The sequence below is a fragment of the Dermacentor andersoni genome, chromosome 3 (assembly GCF_023375885.2).
Source record: "Dermacentor andersoni chromosome 3, qqDerAnde1_hic_scaffold, whole genome shotgun sequence".
In the NCBI taxonomy this organism is placed as follows: domain Eukaryota; kingdom Metazoa; phylum Arthropoda; class Arachnida; order Ixodida; family Ixodidae; genus Dermacentor; species Dermacentor andersoni.
In genome coordinates this window covers 17,184,852-17,210,539 of record NC_092816.1, presented here as the reverse complement: position 1 = coordinate 17,210,539, position 25,688 = coordinate 17,184,852, and the positions used below count along the sequence as shown (strand labels likewise).

General features: G+C 45.7%; 1 protein-coding gene across 11 annotated transcripts in view; it reads left to right on the top strand.

The window, feature by feature from the left end:
• Window positions 1-25,688, top strand: part of LOC126520240 (transducin-like enhancer protein 4) — a 101,638-nt gene that overhangs the window by 45,232 nt on the left and 30,718 nt on the right. For 2 of the 11 annotated variants that reach the window (XM_072287074.1, XM_055065562.2), the window contains exons 2-15: window positions 3,259-3,300; window positions 5,906-6,055; window positions 8,013-8,057; window positions 8,147-8,209; window positions 9,648-9,722; window positions 11,140-11,169; window positions 13,062-13,251; window positions 15,119-15,135; window positions 16,551-16,655; window positions 17,054-17,095; window positions 17,728-17,877; window positions 22,501-22,627; window positions 23,287-23,411; window positions 24,648-24,733. In XM_072287074.1, coding sequence (XP_072143175.1) covers window positions 3,259-3,300; window positions 5,906-6,055; window positions 8,013-8,057; window positions 8,147-8,209; window positions 9,648-9,722; window positions 11,140-11,169; window positions 13,062-13,251; window positions 15,119-15,135; window positions 16,551-16,655; window positions 17,054-17,095; window positions 17,728-17,877; window positions 22,501-22,627; window positions 23,287-23,411; window positions 24,648-24,733 — 1,247 coding nt within the window. Of the gene's footprint in view, window positions 1-3,258; window positions 3,301-5,890; window positions 6,056-8,012; window positions 8,058-8,146; window positions 8,210-9,647; window positions 9,723-11,139; window positions 11,170-13,061; window positions 13,252-15,118; window positions 15,136-16,550; window positions 16,656-17,053; window positions 17,096-17,727; window positions 17,878-22,500; window positions 22,628-23,286; window positions 23,412-24,647; window positions 24,734-25,688 lie in introns of all 11 variants that reach the window. The other 9 variants (XM_072287073.1, XM_050169270.3, XM_055065566.2 and 6 more) reach the window with 6 other exon arrangements.

Genomic DNA, 25,688 nt, shown 5'->3' with positions numbered 1-25,688 from the left:
CTGTGCGCACACGGACGCCACCTTTTTCTGTGCACCTCGCGCAGGGGGAGGGTCTGTCGCGCGGGCTCGCTGTTTTGACAGAGCTTGGTTGTTCTTTCCTTCGACGCCGCCTTCTGCGCGTTGTTTGTTCTTTTGCTGAAGAAGAGATCGCCTTTCGGGCTCCGTTACTCACGCTGCCCCCGTTTTGTTTACCTTGCACATTTGCACTGACTGGAGCAGAGATGTTAGGAGTGACAGTCAGCGTCCGTGCTTGATGTTTGCCTTTTCGCTTATATAACGAAGGTAAACCGGTGACGGAACTTGAGGCGAGCTACTTTAGCGAGCCTGAAAAGAACTGTTATGGCTTGTGTGCACATTGGGCCAAAGCTCTTCTCTGTAGCGAGCTTCGTCGTATTTAACGCGAGGAAGTATTATCACAGCGCGGTAAGACAAGAAGAAGAAGAAAAAGGAAAACCTAGATGGACTTCAGTTATGTTCGTCAAATCGCAGAAAGCACCAACGAAGTGCAGAAAAGTGTGCTCAGTCAAATAGTCGTCGAAAATTGACAGTAGTTGAAAAACAGGTGGGGATTTAAGGCCCGAAATTGTGAGCGGTGCAGTAACAAACGTTTGTGTTAGTTGCCTTGTTGTAGCGAGTATTTATAGCATCTTATGTCCATATTGAGTGTTTCCCCCCCTCTTTTGTCCCAAAGCCTGTGTATGATTCATAAATTTCCTTGTGCCCGCTTGTGCTGTCAGTGTGTGGGGTGGCTGCTCCGTCAAGGTGCTCAAAATAGCATCTTTTTGTGGCCACCTCTCTCCTTGTATTTTTTCAAGGAAATAAATATTGATTGATTGATTAATTCATTGAGTGCTCGTAAAAGCATTGCCCTTTGCGGAACACCAGGTTAACGTAAACGTGAGCGGGCTTTAGGGCGGCCGTTTTGGTGGTGCCTTCTGATGGCGTCCGTTATATAAATACAGAAACCAAGTATATTCTACTTAGCTACTGGAGTAAATTTTTGGCAACTACGTAATCATTAAACACAGCCTTTTAGTTTTTCTTCTATAACGCCCCGATAACTCGAAAACTTGTCTGAATAATACGTCCTAGACAGGCTAGGGAGTTTTTGTCTAACGCGCTGTGGTTGTAGAAATCGTCGCCAGGTGTCTCTATCAGCGTTGTTGCTGCATGCAGCGCGCGTCTCCGGTAACCCGGTGTTCCGTGAAAGCTAATACATTTATGCATAAGCTAACTTAAGCCATTTAAAACCTGGCGTTATGCTATCGTATGTTTTCGTATCGTATCGTTATGTTATCGTATGCTATCGGTATGCTACGGAGAATCGGAACACTGGAGGACTGGACGGCCGCTGCAGCGTGGAGTATATGAGAGTAACTATACTGCGGCGGCGCTGGTAAAGACACCTTGTGGCGATTTGTTTAGCCACAATATGTCACATACGTTCGGGTTTGCATGACTGTTCGCGTCTACGGAAAAGAAAATATTCACCATATATTACTTTGCTTCATTTACGCCGCTGCAGTTAATTAGCAAACAGTCCCGTCAGCCGGCTCAGTGCTCTACTACTCCTGTGCGCTCTGGTTGAACTCACCATCGCAAGATGGCGCCACCAGCGTTGATCCTCACGTCTACGTCGTACAAACTGGCCATCTCTTGTCTCATATCACTGGTTTTGGAATCGGCCATTCCATAGATGTATATCCGACTCGCGACGCTCGATACATACATCTACGTCGCGTCAGCGCACGCTTATGGAATAATGTATACATTCTTTTTTCAACGCACATATGTACGTTGCATGTGCAGAGTAACCGCTTACGGGTCGATTAAGCAGGAGGCCCGGCCGCGTAAACTATTATATCTAAATGTGTTGGCATATCTCGTCATCGGGGTCAAGCCGAGGCATGATGGAAGAGATGCGAGGACAAGAGGCAGCTTAGAGCCTTAGCACAGATCCGGGGTAGATGATTATCATCGTCAGCATCGCCATTTCTTGTGCCGCGTTTACCATTTATTGCCTATGAATACTATAACACCGAGACGTTCATTTTCAAAGAAAGGGGAGGAAGTGGGAGGAGGAGAGAAAAGTTACAGGCGCTTCGCCAATTATGAGTACTATTTCTTCACGTTATATAGGCCTCGGTCAGTAAAACGTATTTTATTTGGCTTATTATTCGTTGCGGCTAGTGCAAGTAATGTCCGCTTGCACAAGTAATTCAGCTGAATAGCGATATATCTGCCACAGGCAATGATAGCGGACCAAAAGTTACTGCATATCATAATGACCGCAAATAAAGACGGGGACAGCGGGAGATAACACATAAACAACACCGGCGGTATGATATGCAGTAAACACCAACTAGGCCAAACTGAAGTTCTTCTGGACCAAAAGTTAGCTTCCGAGTATTATTTGCAATGCTTACGATGGGCCACAGGTTGAGTTTGGGTTTTGCATTCGCATTATTAGTGCTGCCAATCAATTTATTGTGTACGCTAATGTCTCTTTACTGTAAGTGAACCGTTCACAAACGTCTCGGGCGAAGAGTCGTTTGCAAAGTTGATCTCCCTCTAAAGCTCTCCTAACGTATACCGCCATCTCTGTGCCACAGCGAGCTGCCTGCTGCAATATACCGTGCACGTACGCAGGTAGCATACACACTGCAGGCGTCAAAGGGCGCTGGCCGTACGTGCTAAACCGTTCTAATGTAGTCATGCTTTAGCAGATGGGGCCTGACGATGCTTACTATCATGTGCTGGGAGAGAGAGAGAGAAAAGGCAGGGAGGTTGACCAGAGGTGTTTCCGGTTTGCTACCCTGCACTGGGGTGGGGGGATTAGAGCTTGTAAGGACGACAAAAAGCGAGAGGAGAAAAAAAGGAACAACAAAAAAAGAAAGAAAGGAAAGAAGAAAAATAAAAGGAAGCAGGTAACAGAAAAGGCGTACCAATCACAGGCGTCCACATCATGTGCTGAAGGAGCATAGAACTGTTATGGATGTGCTACATGTATATGCGAAGGGTTTCCACGGCTATCAGTGGTGCTCCGCGACCAGTTCGCGCAATCGCAACGCTGCTTGCAGCAGTCCACGAAACCACGTGCTTCTATGCTACAAGCACTGTTTGGGTATATACACATGTCGCAGAGTTGTCATTTTAGAGATGGATGTGCAGTGTACCATTCACTCTGTAAAGCTTTGGAATGATATCGCGGGCGCTAATTATGTCGCGCGTTGAAAAGGACGGTTGTTTATCATGCAGACTGTTACCGGGTACTGGTCGAAGATGCTGGAAAATTTTCAGGTAAATATGATAGGAGTGCCGTTAGGCTTTATTATATTTTTTTGTAGCTGTCATTTACCAAATGTGCACACACGTTACGCAGGCAGGTGGAATGTGTGGTGGACGCATGACTGATTTCGCGGGTTTCAAATTGTGCAATTACTGAGCGGAACGAGCTCGATTCACACATTAACAATTCTGCTTTGTAGACTACCAACCAACTGGCGCTTTTCAGCAACGAATGGAATTGCTTTTCTACATAAATGTAATATATCTTGTGTATTGTTGATCCCCACCCTGTAACAGCCCGACAGGGCTTACAGTACATCAACAACAATAACTGTCGACAGTTCTCGATTATCATAGAAATTGATTCATTTTCAGCCGACGACAGTATCAACGGTATACATCGAGATGAAGAATGTTTGACAGCTGCATTCTAAAACATTTAAATTTTTTTTTTTTGGCAGAACCAATCCCACAGTGACCGTCGACGTCAATGCGATTAACATTCAACCGACGTAGCGACACCCTGCGTATTGCCATCGCCGAAACGCGCCATCTATGAACCGCGTACTGCGGCCTAGCTCCTCTCTAGCACGCGGCGCGCGCGCGAGGTCCCCCTCCGAAACTGCACCGGTTGCGCGCCGGTGCGTGCCAGCACTGAGATTGAATCCTTTGCTCTCGCGGGCAATCGTGGCGCAGCGCTAAAGCGTCGGGCTGCTGTCCTTGTGTCTGTGGCACGTGGGTTCAAGTCCCCCAGCGCTGGAGAAATTTTAAAAGCCCTCTTTAAATTGAGGAGCGGCGTAAGGAGGCCAGATAGACACAAGGTGACTGACTTAGGATAAGAATGCCAAGCGCATTAAAATGTTAGGCCGTCTAAATGCGTACGGCTCCAGCAGTACTGTTGATCTTGTCTTCTTGACACCCGACCCTGTTTAAAAACTAAATGTAGAGAGAGAGCGTTCACAAACTCGGTTGCCCGTTTCTGCTGCGATAGAGGCCAGCGTGTTCATGCGGCCGCAGCGATATTTTTTTCGCTGCATGGGAAACAGCTTTCACTTCAAACACCGCACAGGAGGTGACATGCATGTGCTGTCCCACATGCAGCGACTGTGGGAGAAAACAATCGCTGCGGCCGCTTGCGTCGCACAGTGATTTTTGTTGAAAGCTTTCCATGCGTTCGGATACGTGTATGTGTATTGCATTGTATGCTTAACTTTATATGTCTCAAACAACTAGCCAAGAAGCGTCTCATGTCGAGTTCTCTGTATTTTAGGCAACGCAGCCTGCCAACGTTTAGCGGCTGGCGAAATAACGTCTCGAGGAATGATCCATCACGCGTCGAACAGTGTCCCCGTCCCAGACCCGGAGTGAGCATGCAGCAGCAGTCTTCGGCCGTGTTTATTATATATGTAACCGCCATGTACACCACACAGGAACCCGAATCAATGTATATGTGTACACCGCAGGATACGGTCGGCGAGACCTGTCGGTGCTAGCTGAACAGCGGTCGTTTTGAATCTCCTTGGGACCCCAGCAGGCGTACGCTTGTATATACATTTATCGACACGGCGGTTATTGGCAGAGAATTGTTACGAAACTGTGCTGACATCGATGTTGACATTCATTATTTTGTAAGGACACGCGAGTCAGACTGCTATTGCTGACTATACTACAGCATGTACAACAGCATATAGTATACTGTCGCGCGTGCGTAACAGATTGTATATAGCAGCGCCCTGCAGTTTCGCGTCTCATGTATACACGGCCGATGAAAACTTATTGTGTTCAGGTCAGTGGACTTGCTGAGGCGACCATTGCTGACTTCAGCGAGAGGATTCGCTCTAAAGGGTGCGCATACGTAAAGTGTAACGTTCGCAGGGAGGCAATGGTATATACACTTCTGTTACAAACCGTTGCATACGATTCCTGTTTAACGCGAGCCATTATATGCACATAAATAAATAAATAAATAAATAAATAAATAAATAAATAAATAAATAAATCCCCGATGAACTCTCAACTTGAGGCACTCTGAAGATGGAAAATATATATAAGGCGTCTTTTGCGCGCAGATCACAATCACACCAATCTTCGTGGAAATAACATGTCGACGGCGTTTCTAGTTTCAGTGTGCAGAACAACAGGCTTCTTCGTACAATGCCAGTCGACTAATAGTTTTAAACATTGTCGTTTTGCGTGACTTAAACGCACCGTTCTTGTTCACACCGTAAGCTACCGGCCGTCGTGGCGTATAGTGGCCATGGTGTTGCTGCCCGTGGGCGCGGGATCGAATCCCGGCTGGGGCGGCCGTGTTTCGATGGGGGCGAAATGCAAAAACACCCGTGTGCCGTGCACGCATTGGGTGCGCGCCTTAAAGAACCCCAGGTGGTCAAAATTAATCCGTAATCTTCCACTACGGTGTGCCTCATAATCATATCGTGGTTCTTGCACGTAAAACCCAAGAATCTGATCTAACACCGTAAGCTGGTTAACGTGTCGTCGGGTAGCCGTAAACGTAGTGTTAAAGGTGCGTGTGTTGTCGTGAGAGTGCTCGTGCTACGGGCCAACCGAGATCTTTACCGGCCCGGGCGCGTTTTTTGCGCAGGGACCCCCGGCGCAGGCGGGCCAGCCGTTCAAGTTTACCGTGTCCGAGACGTGCGACCGCATCAAGGAGGAGTTCAACTTTCTCCAGGCGCAGTACCATAGCCTCAAGCTCGAGTGCGAGAAGTTGGCCAGCGAGAAGACCGAGATGCAGAGGCACTACGTCATGGTGGGTGTGCGTTCTCACTCGTCAACCGTCACCGTGCACTGCGCGTCCTTCCTTCAGGCGAGGACTACACTGCGTGCTCTTCATTCCTGCACGCTGCGTGCGCGGAAAGGCGCGCGCGTGTCAGTCTGCAATCGTGTGGGAAACGAAAAAAAAAAAGTTTGTATTCTTTCGGCTCCTCGGGCATGTGATTGATCGCGCTTGCAGCCTGAATGTCCAACGTACCAGACGGAATCACCTATAGTGGACATTCACACTCGTTGGGCATTCAGGCGTGTTGGACATTAATCTGCCTTAGTTGGACATTCCGTCTCGTTCGACACTGTCTCGATTAAACATTACGTCTCGTTGGGTATTTCCTGTCGCCATAATCCGGCAACTTTGGCCATCCTGTCACCGGGCAAGTGTTGATTTTTTTACGACTACAGCACTGAGGAAAACGGAGGCCTCGGGAGAGCGCCTGATATTACAATAAAGCAGGCAGCGCGAGATCTCTGGGGCACCCAAGTTATGGTGGCAGCGGGGGGGGGGGGGGGGGGGTACTAACTGGAGGCAGGGCAGTGCGCGAATTGGTGTCGCCGAAGCCGGAGCGTACCGGCCGGGTGTTGTGTCGTCAACTCTTGAGCCGATGAAATCGGGCTGAATGGGCACGGCAACGACCGACTCGGTCAGTGCCAGGAGCCGCTAGTGTGTACGTGCAAAAAAGTTGTCCATTTATTTATTTTTAATTTTTTTGGTACTACCATGTCGCGATTTACAAGACAGGTGCTAGTTGTCTAACACGGCTTTCAAACGGTTAGGGTCTGCAACAAAACTAGAACCACGACAAAAGCGAAAACGCGTTTGGGTTCATGACATTATGCAACAGAAAAAACCAAAGACAGGACCGGCCGACCTAGCTGTCAGGTGTAATAAGAAGTAAATCTGCTTTGTTGAGTGTTATTCAGTACCGGGAAGAAATGTGGGGTTATATGGCCGTCCTAACTGGATCAATTCGGGACTCTGGGATATTACTTTAAAGTCGGGAATGTCCAGCTAAATTCGGAATTGTTGGCAGCTCTAACCAGGGGGGTGTTCGCGTACAAAATTCCCTGTCCGCTATCGCAGACAGCCGATCATGCATCCCGGGCACATGCATTCCTCGACGAGCACGAACCCTTGGTGTCCCCGTTTCCCCTCTTGGTTTTCTGGAGGCGCTGCCATAATACGCTAAATAATGATACGTTGCCTGCACTTAGTAATTGCGCAAATTCTCACTTCCCTCTCCGCATGGCAGAGAAGATTGTGTTGCTTGCACTGAAAGATCGATTTGCGTGCAAACGATTGTTGCCGGATTGTGGGTACTCCAGACGAAGCCCTGCCAATCAATACTTTCGATACTGTAGCATTTGCTTTTGTAGTTGGATAATCTGTCTCGTTGGATATTACGCCTCGGTTAGTGGACATTCCGTCTTGCCGGCCAGATGAACCATTGAACATTCCGTCTCGTTGGACAATCGGTGTCCTCGATATTCAAGCTCTGAATCGTATTTTCGAAGTCACTCTCCTCCTCGGCCACGTACGAGTGGTGCGAAATGCGCTTGTGCCGCTTGCCCACCAATGAAGAGATGCACTATAGCGACCTTCACCCTTCGTGTAGACCCTTTTGGATGAGCCAGCGCTGTAGTATTGAAGAGATGTGCTCGAATGCTGCGACAACACGCACTCGGAACTGCAACAAAATTTCCTCGCAGTTCTGTGCTTCAAAGCTGAGGGCGTTGTGCTGCCAGAAAACTTTAACTTCGCTGCCGTTTCTCACCAATCAGGTGTTGCGTCTTGCTTCTGCATTCATAGAAGGCGTCCACTGTGTTCACAGGGCATGCTGGTGGTATAAAATTCAGTTCGGGTTTAAGAGGGTGGAGTGGAGATGACGGAAGACGTGAGCCGTTCTTTAACCCATGTGTTCTTTTCTTCTCGGCAGTACTACGAGATGTCGTACGGTTTGAACGTCGAGATGCACAAACAGGTGAGTTGAACCTTTCTATATACATGGTGCGAGGCTCCCGCATATTGTTTACGAAGCCGCAGTAAAAACTTGTTCGCTCTTTCCTACAGACGGAGGTGGCCAAACGGCTGAACGCCATCATCGCCCAGATCCTGCCGTTCCTCTCGCAAGAGGTTAGTTCATTCAGATTTTTGAGGGGCTAAAACGGCTTTTGCCATTCATCTGCCGTCCAGAGACTCACAGCGCCAAGTTATCCGCTTCAGGGCTGGGTATCTGCTTTGGGATGCAGTCTGTATTGAAGTGTCGTAAGTACAGTGTGTTGTCAGAATGACAAAAATGTAGGTGAGTGGGTATTTCAACAAGTGATTGTATAGGATTCTGGGACGCAGCCCCATATCACAAGGTTTGCCTTTTCGTGAAAGTGACCGCGCGGTGCATCCAGCATACTGTAACGGCGCTCAGCTGCACCTTTCGCACTGCCATGTAAGCGCGCACCTGTTGGGTGTGCGCTTTTCCGTCCACATAAAGAGTTGGCCTATAGCTTTCGGTGAATGGTGGGCAGTATGTACCTGCCCCCACTTCCTTTTAAAATATACTAGTAAGAAGGAAAGAAATTAGAATGCAGGAATGCAGTTTTTCGCCTCCAAAAGTGCGTACAGCATCCGAATAATACCGAGTGCGAGAGCCGCGCAGTGCTCGTTTTCTGACAGCATGGTGTGGTACGTTTTATTTAACTCCGAAGGAGACCTCGATGCTCACACGCCCTTTATCTGAAAAGGAGAGGGAGTATCATCGAGAAGAAGAAAAAATAAAAGGGTGGAAGTATGAGGAAACAGTAAAAATTTGGAGGGCGCCTAAGCTTCGTTTTTTAGAGTGGAACGCGCTAGCGTTCAAAGATCCCTGACTGCTTCTCACGCTTCCCGGCAACTGCAGCTTATGCGCTGGCAGCGGACGCTATGCTCGGAGGCGAGCTTTCTGGTAGAAACGCGGCCTCTTGCGTGGGCCGCGATACGGCGGAGGCGAGCGCCATCTGCAGATGTTGCAAGGAACCGGGCGCGCAGCTTTATGGCCTTTGAGATTCGCACGCGCAAACCTGGCAGGCCATGGCTGCTCTAAGAATGGTAGAAACGCTGGAAAAGGGGTTTGTGTTTTTTTGTGAGTTTTCGAGTAACAGAATTATGTTTTCTCGTATATTCAAATTACAATCCGACGCTATCATGTTTGTAGATTATGTGTAAGATGTACTTCACGATTTTTCTACGTATTTTACCTTGAGAAGTTCAATTAGTTCAGTAACTGTTGCGCCACATGGAGGGCCCGCGTGGTTCGTAATTCTTGCCGAAACGTCGTTCGACGTTGGACGCTGGATTTTCTGCGATACGGGGCCCTTAACGTTGTCGCTTTAAAAGGATGCGGCTGGGTATAGGTCGCTAGGTGTATGAGCTTTGTCGCAATGTCCGCATACCATAAACATGTTATGTGGGTGCGATGTTGAGTTGCTGGCGGTTGCGAGAGAGGCTGACAGCAGCAAGTGGTGCCTCGGCCTCAGTTGACGAGAGTCGTTGCTGCTTGGCAGCTCCACTTAACACTCAACTCTTATCTGCTACGCAGCATCAACAGCAAGTGGCGACCGCTGTGGAACGCGCCAAGCAGGTCACCATGACTGAACTCAACGCCATTATCGGGGTACGTGGCTCGTTTGTGTGCATTCTCGTTCTTTTGACACTAGAAGGCTACTCGATGAGTAGTAATTGATTTGGCGGTTTAGCAGTTTAGAAAACCACGAGAATAATGAATGCACAAGATAACTACACTGTGACAGTAAGAGCGCTGTACATTTCTTGGTTTCTTTTTTCTTTCAGTCTCGTGCATTTACTCTTGACATTGTGTTTCAAGTCTGTGAGTGCACGTAGTAAATTATTCATCTTTTAATTCTTTCAAGCAGTTTTTGTTTGTTTGTTTGTTTGTTTGCAATGCGCTCCACCTTTTCTCCACCAACGATGTTTGTTGCATACCATGTTCGGAGCATTGTCCCTTCGCCTCATTTCACAAAGTGCTAGTTTTGCTATATCTTTCTTTCCTGTGGAAAAGAGGTGGGGAAAGGAAATCGTTCCTAGTACACTGTTAACATGATATGTAGTGTTCTAGGAATGCGCAAGCTCGAACCATTTCTTTTTTTGCGTAGTCAGTAGGCATCACACGCAGTACGTCCTTTTCAAATCCTTTTGCATTTGTTCATGATATATGTGTTCCTCCAGGTGAAATCAAGCTTACTCTGCATGTATTAATTCTGCCATGAACGGCAACCTGTCGGAGTAGTAAACGCTAGTCTGTTTCACCAAACTAGGTCACAAGACACGTACGCTATAATAAGTGACGTACCGTGCTTCCCGTACAGCTCTGGCAAGCAGCTGCCCTTGACACCCTTGTTGAAGCGGCACACGCGGCCGCAGTACGTAACTCCTTCCTGTGTATAGCGAGATCAAACTTGGGGGTACAGTGCTTTGAAAACCTAACGCGCGCACTCGGCCGTCCCCACCACCCTGATGCTCTCTCGCTCGTGTCTCCGTCGGATCAGTTCGGCGGAAATGGGGCGAGTGTAGCCTTGCGCGGTTGTTCCATTGACATCGCATGCCCCGCTCCCTCAACGGCTCGTCGATGTACGCGCGGAGTTGCGAGTGGCGGTGCCTGATCTCTCCTCCTCCGCGCGTTGTGCCTGGCGTGAGGAGACGCACGGCGCGCGTAATGCGTGCGCGTGTGCGATTACCGGCCCCGCGGGGCTGGCAGGCGCGACCCGTGGAGGGGGGCGCAGCCTTGCGCAATAGCGGTTGCGGCGGAGGTGGTAGTGTGGAGGGGGAGTCGGCGTAGCTGGCGCAGCGCGCTAATCCGCCGGTGGCGGTTGGGGAGGTGAGGCATCGATCGCCCCCGGCGGCGGCGAGTGCTCATTACGCGGCTTGTCTGCTGGCGCCCTTCGCCTCCTCCGCCGCCGCCGCGGCCGATTTAATTATCCGCGCGGCCGGCGGCAAGCGCTTAATCGAGACGCCCGCGAGAAGAGAGCGAGAGTGTGTGCCGCGTGGTGACCGGCGGGTTGGTCTCTTTTCAGCAGCAGCACACCGGCCTGGCGCACCTCATGGTGAGTAGTACTGGAGGAGGGAGCCTCTACTCTTTACCCTTTCTCGTTTCCTCTGCACGCGTTATCTCTCTCTCTCGTTCTCTCCTATGTCGGAGCGGAGGAGCGTTGCGTTGCTGCACTTAGACCCCTCACTCCTTCGCTCCCTCTCCGCAGCATGAATGAGGTAACGTGCTCGATGAAACCGCTCAGCGGCGTGCAGTCCGGTTGGAGACGGGGTTCGGATTGCACCGGTGTCGGATTACTGCTGGAGATTAAAAGGGCAGATTTTAGTTAAGCAGAGCGCACTACGCATCCGAGAGAGGCGAAAAAAAGAAAAGCTTCCTTTTTGAATCGATGTCGGGACCCCGTACGTTGAACAGACTTGAATGGAATTGTTGCAGTTAAAAGCGAAGGTAAATTTCTGCCGACTGTTCAAGGCAGATTTCTTTCTTTAGGCCCTCAAGTTATTAAAAAAAAATGTACATTGATTGAAGTGTGCGATTGTGTGGTGCAGCGATATAAACGGACATAACATTACTGTAAACTGCATCTACTAGAGGACAAAATTGCATATTATGTGTCATTTTGAAGTGCAAATATACGCCATGAATTTGTGAATTAGGCTTGTGGCACAACTGCCTGCCGCGGTGACTGACTATGGCGTTCTGCTTCCGGCCACAGCATCCGCATGCTGATTGGGAGCAGAACCCAAAAACATCCATGCAGTAAGATTTAAATGCATTTTAAAGAACCCAGGTGGTTGTAATTAATTGAGAGACTCCTGCTATGGGTCATCTCTCATAGCCTGTGTGTTGATTTGGGATATTAAATTTCATAATCTGATTTTTTCAATACTAATGCGTAAACAAAGTAATATAAGGTCGCGTTTAGATGCTGTAACAAATACACTATAAAAATTGTTTAGTCTGATTTTGGGTGTGGAGTTTTGGAGCTTCAACATGGTGCTTAGATATTTCTTGAGCTTCTTGATGCTTGGCAATTATTTTATAAAATGTTTGTGGGCTTAAAATAAAACCTGCACCCAACAGTAAAAAGAATTGAAACATTTTTCTTATTTTTAATGTTCAGCAAATTTCATAGTCTGGATATACTATTAACATCAATTTGTATAGGTATATGGGACATTAATGTCAATTGTGTTAGTGTCTCCATGCATTAATAGCAGGAGATATTTATTTATTTATTTAATAAATGCTGTGAGAGTTCCAGAAAGGTAACCTAGAGATCTAACTTAACATGGCATTTGTCTAAGTGTCATAAACAAAAGCATATATGCAAAGGGGCTATTAGCCAAATATGTAAAATGGCGCCTACAGATACAGCAATAGCAGCTGTCAATCAGCACATTTGCATGTCTTGTTCCCTTTATCAGTGTAAAGACTAGCCTTCACCATGATGTGACCTTCAGTCTTGCTCTTTTGCACTGGTCAATGAACTCACCATAGCGACTGAGCATGCATTAAAGCGTTAGCCATGGTGGCCACATTCTGATAGGTGGGGGATGCAAGAATGCCTGCGTACATTTGCTTAAGTGCATGTTAAATAACCCCAGGTCAAAGCCTCCTCCCCCCCTCTCACTGCAGTGCCACTTATTAGCCAAAGTGCAGCTTTAATGGGGGTGTTGAGCCCTCCGATTCAATCAATCATTAGTAGAGCATGAATATGAGAGTGCCAGAGGCATCTGATAACAGCCTTCTTCTACTCTGGGTGCTGGTAGTCTTGTGTCGCTAAGGTTTGTGCTCCTGTACTCTGAATATTGCCCTTTGTTGCATGGACAGCCGCATACACATATAATCTTGGGTGCACAGTCCACACTAGATGCAGGCGTTGCTCCCATTGCTTGTTACTGATTGCAGCCCCCTCCCTCCTGCCTTTCTTTTCTTTCACTGCAGCAACAGATGCAAGCTCAGCAACTCGCACATGGGGGCCCCGGTGCCATGGGTCCACTGATGCCGCATGCATTGGCCCTGGGGCCGCCCAACAGTGCAGCCAGCCTGCTCGCTCTCTCCTCGGGCTTGGCGCCTGTGGCCGCACTCAAGGAGCACGACAAGCGTGCCGCTGCTGCAGCCGCTGCTGCGCAAGGTGTTTATGTTTGGGCTACTTGGCGCATGGAGCAGAATGAAGTTTTTGAGGAGCTATTTTACTGCTTGGTGCGGTCAGACAATGTTACAAATGTTCCGGCGACTCTGAGCTCTTTGCTTGCTTTTATTGTCTAGTGGCTGGAAAGAGTAATTACCGCAGTTTGGTGTGACGCTGTGAGATGCGTTTTGCATTAATGCTCTTTACCTTGCGATTCTTTTCTCTCATTCTCCTTATTTGATGTCTGTGCATGTGCTTGCTTTTGGCACGATTTGGAATATTTCCTAAAATGCTGCTTGCTCAGTAATTCAGCTAGGGCTCAACAGTACCCTTTCTGCAGCAACAATATGTAGCCACAAGTTCAGAAAGTGGGCTTTCCAGTGGCCAAAATATGGCCACTGCTTTCTATTAATAACTAGAGAGGTTTGGCTTGTCCAATATTCTAGTAAACGCAGGAGAATGGGGCGTTGGGGCGGAGGTGTAAATGTGAGCATCCTGCATGGTGCAGAGCTCAAACAGACAAAAACAGCTAATGTTGCAGTAACCGAGTGTATTTTACTTTGCTGCGGGTATAAATTTTTATCAGCAACACGATTATTCCAGTGCCGAAAATATACACCAGCAGCGAAGTAATGCAACTTGGTTAATGCATTATTAGCTGTTTTTGTCTCTTTGAGCTCTGCGCCACCAGGTGGCTGCACCATGCAGGCTGCTCACGTTTACCCGAATACCGGACAAGCTAAACCTCTCTATTATTGGAAATAAGAACTGAGAAAAAAGGGAGGCAATTATTTTTTTTAAATGAACGATCACAGCATGATACAAAAAGTACAAAGAAATTATGCAGCAACATGGCCTCTGAGCAAACACCTGATTGAATTAATGAAAGAATGTCTTAAGCAGATGTGGCAGACAGCCTATACTTTGAACAAAAAAAATCCTTCTGATTGTGAGGTCTTGCAAATCTGTGCATACTGTGGTGAGGTTGACATGACATTGTTCTGTGCTTTTATGCCATAATTATTGTTATTCTAGAAATAATAGTACCAGTGATGCACTTGGGCAGTGATATAGCTACACTGTACATTGAAATGATGAGGTTTGGGCGAGCCAGGCAACGGTTTATCTTTAGGGCATCATTATATTCTGAGACAGGCATCGTCTCTGCTTCTTTGTTTTTCCTGCAGATGCATTTTCTCTTCATTAGGTTAGTGGCTTGTTTGTTTCCAGCATAACAATATGCCACTGTAGCACATGAACAAGTGATTGCTGCACAGCCTTCCTTGTCTCCTTTAGGTCATTTTAATGTCACCACAGACAATCTCTGGACTGGATGAAGTATTTTTTCTGTGCATGTTTTATGCGAGTGCACAGCAAAGATGCAGTGTTTGTTTCTTAGCCAACACAATCCATGTATGTTCGAGCAGCACTGTTAGTGGCTCAGTTGGTTTCTGCTTTGTTAGCAGTGATAGATGTGTTTCATGCCAAGCAGAGTGTAACGAAACTGTGACCCAGTTGTATTACTTTTGCACTCTCTGCTGGATACCTTGGTCATAGCCATTGTATTTTAACTGTTGCAAGAATCATCAGCGTCGTAATGCGCTGGATCACTGTAAATTTTTATGGAAATGGCCTCATGTTCACGTACTAAGGAGCCCAGATGTGTCAGCAGCATGAACTGTTACTATTAGCACTTAACTGTATGTACTTGCTTTCTATACCTGTAATGCAGCAAGGTTTCATATCAAGCTTAGTACATTAACATTGTTTAAAATATACTGTTTTAATAATCATTACTATATTGTGTGCTAACTTTATCCTTTTTTTTTCTCCTGTCCTGTTTCAAATGGGTTCCCTCCTGGATTAACAGCGGCTGCTGATGATAGGGTGAGTGTAATACCCAGTTGTCAAACATAAAGCCAATTTTTTAAGTAGTGTTCTATTACTTAGGTAAAGTGAAGTGAGAGAAAGGTGAAGGGAAGTACTGGACTGATGGAAAAAAGCTTACCAAAGATGTGTAGTAAAAATCCTCCAAACTAGTTTTTATGTCATTTGTTCATCGTTCATAACAAGTATGAAGCCAGAAATATGCTGGCTTAAAATAACATTACTGCTGGCAGTAAAATAGAAATTATACTGTACAGTTAAAAAATAATGAATTGGCCTCTGGCAGCTGGCACACTTGTGCCATTTCAGCTTGGTTAATTGGAGAGGTAGAATTTACCTGGAAAGGAAAAATAAATTACTGTTTGCAAGTACTGGATTAACAAATGCAGTAATTACATTTTTGATTAATTACCTGGGGCATATATTACAATTTATTTATTTCCAAGTACTGTCCCTTGCACAACAAGTTATCACAGGAGTGAATGCATACAATATTCCAGATCAGATAACTGAATTGGAGACAAAAATTTCAAAAGCCGAATTGGAGGCAATTTACTAGGAATCCTCCGACTTGTGCCTATTTCAAGGTACAACTATTTAAGATATGACTCAAAATACATTGAAATTCTATAGTTTCATCCCATGAGGAATACATAAGCCCTTTAGAGAAAACATGGAGCACCAACTGTATATTATGGTGTATTTTAGAAATGAATATATCAGAGTAGTATTAGGTTGCCTATTAAATGGGCATGCCTGGAGCACTGACCAGCTCTCCTTCTGCAATTGCATCACATGCACTCAATTAATTGTGTAAGGAGTTTGTTAGGGGAATCAGGTAACTATGTATAGCTGGTTGCAAATTGTTACTTGTAATGAAAGTAACGTCCGCCTGTTTAAGCTAAACTATAACGAAGTAATAAACTGAGGTCTTAGATTGCATTACCTGCCACCTGCATTTTTTTAGAACTTGTATAGCTCAAATAGTGGGAAGCATGGATAACAATAAATTAGGGGCTGACACAGTTGGGGCTAAGACAGTTTGTCATTCTCTGAGCTCATTGGGAGATGCATTTCTGTCTCATATCAAAAGAACTTGTAATGTCAGCTTCACATCCAAGTGTACTGCGCAACAGCATAACTCTGCATAACTCTGTCAGATAAAGCCATCATTCTAAGATTGTTTAATCTTTCATAGCATCTGCATTATAAATTGGGTTTTGAACTATATTTCGTTTTTTTTTTCAGGAAATAAGGAAACGGCTGTGTTTGAGCATTAACTAGTCATAGGTTAGAGTAATTGATTATCTGCTATGTGTTCATACACACAAGGGGCAGTTTATGTGGATGACATATTTCTGTTCATATGTTGCCAGCCCACTATGTCTAAAAAGAAGCTTTTCTCATTTGAACAGAGAAACTCGCCTTCTCCACGTGATGCAAAGTTGAGAACACGGACACCGGACACAGAATCTGACAAGAAGCGACGGAAAGAAGACAAACATGATGTCATTGTTCATGTAAGCTACTGTCGTGTAAACTAAGCTGTTTGGTCAGTGCGATGCCAACCCTTTTGCACAAGCCAAAGCTTTTCCAAACTCCATCCAGGGCTCCAGCAGGAATCGCACGTGTACTTGCAGCTCTTGTTTGATGCATGTTTTGTTCCTGCCTTGATTGTGAGCAAGATTATGAAATTTAAGGTTACTGCACATTATCATTAGTGCTGCCGCTGGAATTTTGAACTTGAGGCAACGCAACACCCGTCATATCGAGAATTTAGGCTCCTTCTCATAACAGAAGGGAATGAAACCAGCTCACTCTATGGTTTAAGACAAAAAAAAGGCATGGCCATACTGAATTTCTCATTGAATTTGCTCTTTATAGTTCCGCATCTGAAATATGTCACTTTTATTTTCAGGACAATGATGATGAAAACCAGGAAGTTGACGTTGCAAATGAGGTGAGCAACATTTGTAAAAAAAAAAAAAGAAGGAGGAAGGTTGATTAGGTACCATTCCTCCGAAATGCAATTGAACTTGCTGCAGCAGTGCAGCCTGCTGTGGTAGCTGAATGGCTATGGTCTTGTGCTGTTGAACTCGAGGTCGCAGGTTTGATCTTGTCCACTGCGACTGCATTTTGATCAGGCAGAGTGCGAAAACCCAATTTACTCAGATTGAACAACGTTGAGTCATTCAACTTTACAAGTCATTCAGGTTCTGATGGCAGGTGGCACCATGGTACATTCTCGCCCCCAATATTCGTTTACATAAGTAAACGAATCTTGTGATGCCTGACTCATTGTGAACGAGGGACCTACACAGATCCCAAAATGTCAAGTTATTTTTTTGTTGCTGGTCAGTGACCTGTTCTTATAGTAATGCAGGTACTTAAATATCCGAGCGCCAAAGAAATTAGGACTACTGAACCTTGTCCCCTTGATAGCTAGTGAGTTTACCTCAGGCCAAGAAATTTGAAATACTAAGGTAAGTGGTATACCTGGTATTAGGTACATGTACAATCCAGGCAGGAGGCCCACCAGTGTTTTGGTTGCCTTTGTCATTTGAACCTTGCCTTCCACTGACTGTGTTACAGGACCCTGTGTCTCCTGCTAACAATGGGAGCTTGTCACCACGAGAAAATGGCAGCGAGCGTCCCATCAAGCGGGAGAGGCCACCTAGTCGCTCGGGCTCCTCTTCCAGTCGTAGTACCCCAGTCTCCTCAAAGTCCACAAAGGATGGCTTGGTGAGAGCAGCTGTGGTTTTGTCATGTTTGTGAAATGTGCATCTCTTTTCTTGCAAATAGAGGCCTTTTATGTGCAGGCAAAGTAGACTCATGACTTGGAGAATTGAACATTTTGGTTAATTCAAACAAATTAAACAAGAATCTAAGTTACTACAAGCTTTCTGGCTTCCCAGGGAGGCAAGAAAATGCACCTGGAGCACCAGGCAAGACGAGGTTGACAGGGTGTGAATGTTTGAAGCATGCCCACATTCATTTGGTATGCACGCTGGAGTAATCTTGTGGGGTATCACACATGTTTCTGGGACAAAGGAATGGCAACGCAGTAGTGCAAGCAATCAAAGGGGCATTTATTGCACCTTTCATGCAGTAATGCCTGCTAGCTGAATTACTAGCCGCAGAACATGCCAATGGGTGCGCAACAAATGGAGGAAGTCCGACTCACCGCGACTGGATAGAGAGCGAATATGTTCGTCCCCATGCTGGATACCAACGCCTAATTGTTCGCGTGTACGGTCACATGAATGGTGACGTGTTCGAACGATCGTGTCGTGCATTCCGGTGTCCTGCTTCTCAGCCTTTTGCACGATGGTCCTGTGAACAGTGGGTGAGCACGCAAAAGGTCCGTGCCACCCACCAACCCCAAGCCAAAGAGGAAGAGCCTACTCCCTTTTGCGCCCCACTAACCGCTCCGTTAGGTGGCTTTAGTAGCACAGCACTCGCGCCATCTCTTGTAATACGGTGCAACCACACCGACCGCTGCCAGCGCTTAGCTATGTGGAAGCCGCATTATAGGAGACGTGAGAGCCATGCGAGGAAAACAACATCAGGGGACACGTGAGAGTCGAGCGTTACCACTATCGTGATAGGTACCACCACGAACTGGCACCACCGATACGCTTGTGGCAAAAGTTGGTGTTTAAAGCCAAAAGGCAATGAAGCCAAGGAAAGCATAGGTGTTATTAGCCGTGGAAATTTAAATGTTGAAAGTAGTGTTGAAAGGAGAAAATGAAGGTTCACGAAAAGATAACCTTTGCATTATGCGTGCATTGCGCTACCAATTATGCTATGGTGAGCGCTGTCAATCAGGCCACTATCTTGGGTATTCATGTGTACTAGATCTAGCCCTGGTAGTGCCAATCAGCGCCACTCCGGACCATGGCGGGCGGATGTGGAACATCCTTTTTTGCCTGATGGCGTCATGTAACACGTGAATTTAGGAGCATGCACGAGGCTAATAAAGCCTTGTATGTTACTTAATGGCATCAAGGCTGCCAGATTCGAGACCCTCATTATGAATGAATGGGAAGAAGGAAAACCAAGGGAGCTCGATTTTTGTTAATCACGACTATATAAAGCCGACAGGCAATGAAGCCAAGGAAAGCACAGGGGTAATTAGCTGTGGTTGAATGGCAATGTAGAAAATAATAAATAAAAGAAAAAGAAATTGCAGTTCCGCCTGAAACGCAAAGCATCAGTTGCGATGACAAATTAGTAGACAGCTACACGAAGTAAGGATAGCAGCTTTATCAGCCGTGTAAACTTGGGGTGCTATAATGTAAAACTATTCCAAACTTTTCTATTCCAATTATGCTATCAGCCCTCCACGATTGGCCAAAAACTTTTTTCGACCACCCCCACTTCACCTGTCTGTCACGCGACGTCACGAAAACCGCGATACCTCCCCATCTGATATGATGTATACACACTGATTATGCATGATTTGACAGAAAAAAGAAAAACAGTTATTTTTGATTCGACCCCTTTTCACCATTAGCCCTCGGCTATTGATAAAAAGTTTTCGGGCTGCACCCACTTCACCTGCCTGTCACGCGACGTCACAAAACCGCAAGAACTCACCGCGTCAAAGTGACGTGTACGCGATAAAGATGCATTAATATGCCGAACAAAACTGAATTTTCTTCGGAATAGCCGCACGCTGCTCCGTTTCGAAAGGAATAAAAGATGGCTGCCGCCGATCGCTCAGACGCTGGCTACTTGCGCCTGCCGGAGAGCATGGGTGTATTTGCGTATAATAAAACTTCTTGCGTTGCCGTGTAACGTTTTCGAGCACTTTCAGCACGTTTACCCCCTCATTCTGCCAACTCTTCTTTGCTGAGGGTCCGTTTTAGTGTCGTTCTTGAGCTTCCGTTGCATGCTGCTGCGATTTTCGACCAGCCACCGCAAGCTAAGTAAGGGAAAGCCGACCAATCGTAGACGCCGGCACCACCCTCTTCATCCGGTTATCGACTTTCATTGCAGTGGCTCGGCCCAATCGAATCCCTCTCCACTTCAGCGTTCTGCTCGCCTCTTGTCAGCCAATTAGATACAACAAGCCGCTCAGTGTAGGAAATGTTATTTGTTTTTCAAGCTAACAAAAGTGACCTCCCATGAATGAGGAAAGTGTTTGATTGGTCTGTTCAGACAACCCTGCGGGTGACCGCCTGGTGCTTGCATTGGTGGTTACGCAAATTTGACGTCAGGAGATCGGAATAGAAACATATTGGAATAGTTTTACCTAATAGGGCCCTTGGAAAAGTTCGCTTACCAACTGACAGAATTAACAAGCATATGGTGTCAGCACACACAAGCAAACATGAACACATCACATTGACGAGCGCAGACACTTTCTGTGAATGTGCTGGTGTGAGCAAGTGTGCCAGCAGCAGCCAGCAAAGTGACCTTCGTGCCGTGTATCACTTCAACGTAAGAGTGGTTAGAACACATTGTGCACAAAAGTATGAGCCGTCTGCAGAACTCTTTCAAGATACGGTGTATGTGACTGCCTGCGGCCGTGAAAAGTACACACTTGTTAGTGGAGTCGAAGCCTCCCTTGCTGCCTCCCCGCTTTTCTCCATATATGGCGTGTGAGATTGAGCCGCGATTGTCAGTTCCCCCTTGCGCCCGGTTGCGGAATGCACAGTTGTTGCCGGAGCACAATCTGCTCCCTCCCTGCCATCCCCTATGGCGTTTCGCGCAATGGAAGAGGGCGCATTTGCTCTCCGATTTCTCCTTCGTGTGTACCAAATTGAGTCGCGATCGTCGGCTTACCTGGCATGCTTTCACTCGCATATACAGCATATACGATGCGCGGCTACGGTGTTATCGCCCTTGGACTTTATAAGGAACATCATGGTGATAGCAAAAATACGCCTGGAGTGTCTATCTAATTGCTATCACAATAAATAAATAAAAAAAAGGAAGTGGATGAAAAGATAACTAAGGTGTGAGCCGACCCAATCGAGTACCAATTGCGTTAGGGTGATGGCTATCAATATGGCCACTATCTTGGGCATTTATATGTACTAGATCTAGCCCTGAGAGTGGTAACAAGTGCCACTCCGGGCCTGTGTCACCTTTATGTGCCTGTGATAAAAGTCAGTGTGTCATGCTTTTACTGCATTATGTTTGTATGGCCTTTTTGGTTACATATCTTTCAAACCCGGCCTAGTCAATACGTGTGTATGTGTAATATTTGTTTGGGGTCATTTATCACTCAACTTCAAATAATTCAGAAAAAAAAAATGTCTCTCCTGTAATTAAAAGTAGATGTAAGCATGAAATGGCTACTTGCAAAACAGATTGGTTGGAGATGATACTAGCCATAATCTTAAAATGGGCGTAGTGCATGTTTGCAAGGGCACAGCCTACCACACCACAGCACACCACAGCACACGAACCTGTTTTGAACTGAACCTCATTCCAAGTGTCGTCTCAGCCAAACAGCCATCCGCGGCAAGCCTGACGCTGCCGGCTTGGTCACGCAGTGGGGCGCCATCTCTCAAGCCGGCGCAAAACTCGCACTGGAGAACTCAAGGACTGCTGGCGTTAAACAGGCAAACCCTGTCTCAGCGCAAAAAGATGACAATCAAGTGTATGGTGCCCTGTATCTGCCTTTTGAATGTCTCTATTGGAAATGGCAAATAAAACTTCAGAATACTAGAAGTTACAGCTTGAGTGATATTGTGAACAAACTTTAGGAAGAACTCGGAAGCAATATTTTTTGTAATTTGTTTGAGCAGTAACTAGCGTATCTAAGGGGGTCTTTACAAAGGGTTGGGGGCCAGAGATCGCATTTTCTTAAGTTTTGACTGGTTTGCCTAGATGATTTTGTTTTGTTCTCGCAACTTGCCCGGATGCTCACGTTTGAGTGCCCGGATAACGGCTCTGGCTTTTGGCTCAAGGTCACTTGAAGGTCGCCAACAATGGGAGCTAAAAGCATTTCATGCTTAAGATCTTGTTCCTATGGATCTGAATTAATGTGAGTTGAATGCATTCAATTGAGTGCGCTCTGCTAGTGGTGCACCTGCATTGTGTGTATTTTGTTGCAACATATATTCAGCTAATGAAAGTTGTTATTAGGCAAAGTTTGCACAAAGGTACAATCAACATTATGTGTCTTTTTGTACTCTTAGATGTTCCTGACACAGACAGCTTTTTTTGTCAAAACAGTCTGGTTGGCCTAGCTGCTTTATACACTGTGCTGCATTGCTTTAGCTTGTGCTGTTTGTTTCTCAATATGTTCTGCGCAGCCAACATTTCATTCTTGTACATTCTTACCTTGCAGACCCGCTGCATCCAACTTTTGTACAGCATACCTAACTGTCACAAATTTTCTCTCTCAAGGGTGATAAATCTCCCACCCCGGTGTCAAAATCATTAACTCCTACGAGTTCGGGCTCCACAACTCCTGGTTCCAGTGGTGCAGCCAAGCCGTCCCTGCCCGGTTCCTCTTCCAAGTCAGCTGCTCTTGGTGAGTGATTGTGCTGTCACCAGCAACCACAGTAACTTGTTGCAGGACTTCTGATAGTACTTTTTGTGCACAGTTGCAGAACTCTTACATTTAATTATGTGATGAGTTGTATTTCGTTTATTTCAATACCAATATGACTTTCACCTCTTATAAATATATATTGCTGATTGTATTGCACTTGTATGCCTAGTTTCTTGCAAGAAATCTTTGTAGTTTTCATAATCCAAATGCATTGTTATGCTTCGGTGTTGCTTCTGGCCTCGCTTGCTTCTGCAATGCCTGAGCAATTCAGGGTGGGCTGTAAATAGGGGCAGTCACAGAATTTTTCTGATTTTTGAGCAGGGTTGTGTTTACATAGGCTAGTTGGTACAACGCTTACGAAGAAAGAAAAGCATTGTAAAGTTGAGTCCTAGTGTGAAGGAACAACATAACAAAACTCTTATTGTGTCTTTCTTTCATTCTGTGTCTCCGTCTTTATAATGTCCTGTGTTTTTTGCTTGCGCTACAGTGTACATAATGCCACATACCAACTAGCACGTCAGTCCATTCTATTCCCTTCTTTGTACTGTGTTTTCTTAGTAAGACCTTTTGAGTAAGTGAAGTGCAGTTCTGTTTTAGAGAATCGTGCATTTATGCCCCCCTCTCTACTGTTGTTGTAGGTCCCTACCCGTACCCCCTGGGAGGTGCACCACATGCGTTGGCCGCAGCTGACCTGGCCGCTGCCAACTCGGCAGCCTTCCCTCAGCTACACAGCTCAGCGCTCAGTTCCTACTCGCGATCTCTGGTGGGCACCTCCGGGCGGTCACCCCACGAACTGGGCAGGGCTGGACACTCCATGCCTTTCTTTAGGCACCACAAGCTTACGATAGAGAGACAAAACCTAACTTGTGTGCACCTTTTTGTGCTTATTGCTGTTTTGCTTTTGCTCAGATTTCACAGCAAGATAAAAATTTTTTGGTCGGAATCATTACATAGGTTACTGAACACCTTTCCTTACCTGGTTCGTCCTGAAAAAATGAGTAGCCAATGCTGTGTGCGCACATTGCCATCTGTGAATTGAGCTGCTGCAGAGATCTGGACTGATTTTGCTTATTGCTGGCAACTAAAATAACTTCTTTTTAAATATAAAAGATGAAAATGTGCATAACAAATTGCAGTGGTCATGCAGTCATTCCACTAAACTCAGGTTCTGAATTGCTTGCTAAGTTGGGATATGCTTTCACATACATCTAGTTTTCGTGTGCAGTTTTGGGCTTTAGTTTTCACGGTGACTTGGTCGTGGAATTTATTTTTTTTTTTCTTAGCAGAGGGCCGTTGGCTAACTTTCTGGACTAAGAGAGCCGCCCACCTAGGGCGAAGAAAGAACACTTTCTCGCTGTTTCACACAATAAACATTCATTCCTCCCCCTCCTTAGCAGAGGCATCTACAGTTAAACCAAATTTTCAGTTACTGCAGAATCACCGAGTATAATTATGACAGAAGTGTGAGCACCATTCATAGTGCTTCTGCTCTTATTACTTTCCAGATTGGTATTTGTCTTGAATGAAAAACTAGCACAGGTTCCTTTAATCCTAGTTGAGAACAGTGTCTGCAGAACTTTTAAAGCATTTGCGTGGATATAATGCACATATTTAAGTGTCTTTTTAATTACCAGCTTCGGAAAGTGCATTGCAGTGTGTTCAGAAGCATAGCCTAAATATTACAAAAGAAACTGTTTCCCCAGTATCATGCTGGCTTTCCTGTACAGCTCAGTTCTTTGTAGCCCAAAGCATCTTGATCTTGCAGCCTCTTGTGTGCTTTCACACTGTCTGTAGTTGCTACAGTGCGTGGTGGAGAGTTGCCTTCATTTTTGGCTCATTGGTAATGAATCAAGGTGCGAAATAGAGAGAGTGAAACATGGAAAGAAAGAAGCTAGAAAGCAATGTACTTGACATGAACATTGTAGGGGTGGTGCCATTGCCTGGTCGTGGGGTTGGCCGTGTTTGCAGCGAAGCATGGCTGACCGACGCTGAATTGCAGTTGTCCTTATCGCAGGTTGCAGGCTTTGACGCACACCCATCCTTGCGGCCACCACCTCACTTTGGCACCATTCCAGGTGGAAAACCGTGAGTGCTCCTCAGTTTGTTTCGATTGCCTCGGCATGTGACAACATAACAATGCACTGGTGAATACACCACTGTCCAAGTCAAAGATAATTTGTATAAACACACCAGCGAATTATGTTCTATCACTTTCATAACAACATGACGAAGACTAACTTCTTTCATTAGGGGCGCCACTCAACGACTATGTCATGGCTTATGAAAGCACAGAGGAAAGCTTTTGTGTGTGGAGCTTGTACACTGTAACTTCAGTATAACAAACATGGATATAATGAATTGTCGGATATAACAAAGTAAATCTGAAATATTTGTCACCAATGTCAAGATGTAATGAACACATACTTATAACGAATATAATGAAAGTATTTTTGTATAGAATGCGACTTCGTTTTAATGGGGTTTGACTGTACCGAATTCTTAGGTTGTCACTGTGCATACATTTCCTTTAGGGTGCTGCAACAACTACTGCACATACCACCAGAATCACAAGCACTTGAGAAAATGGCAATTAAAAAGTAATCTACATGCATATATGTCTCAAAATACTTGTGGATAGATTTGTGCTGTAAAATTGAGTAATACTATGCCCAAAATGTTTTAAAGAGCACTGGAAGGTCAGTTTCAAATATTTCAATTGTGAGTTCTGTTATTATGTTCTATTACTGTGGGAGTATTTCTGGCTTAGTGGTTGCTTGTGGCACCAGTACGTGGTCATGTAATGGGCTCCCTTCTTTTGTTGTTTTTTACAGTAATGATTTATATCAGGCTGATTTCTTAAATGGCCAAGTGTTTTTCGACTGTGAAATATTTGATTCTTTTCCATTACTGAAAAAATTTCAGACATGAGGCTTTCAGAGATGAGACATTTGTGGATCATACGAAATGTTATTGCTGTTATTGTTATTACTGTTACTTTACTAGTGTCTTCTTTTGTGTCTTCTTAATACTAGTGTCTTCT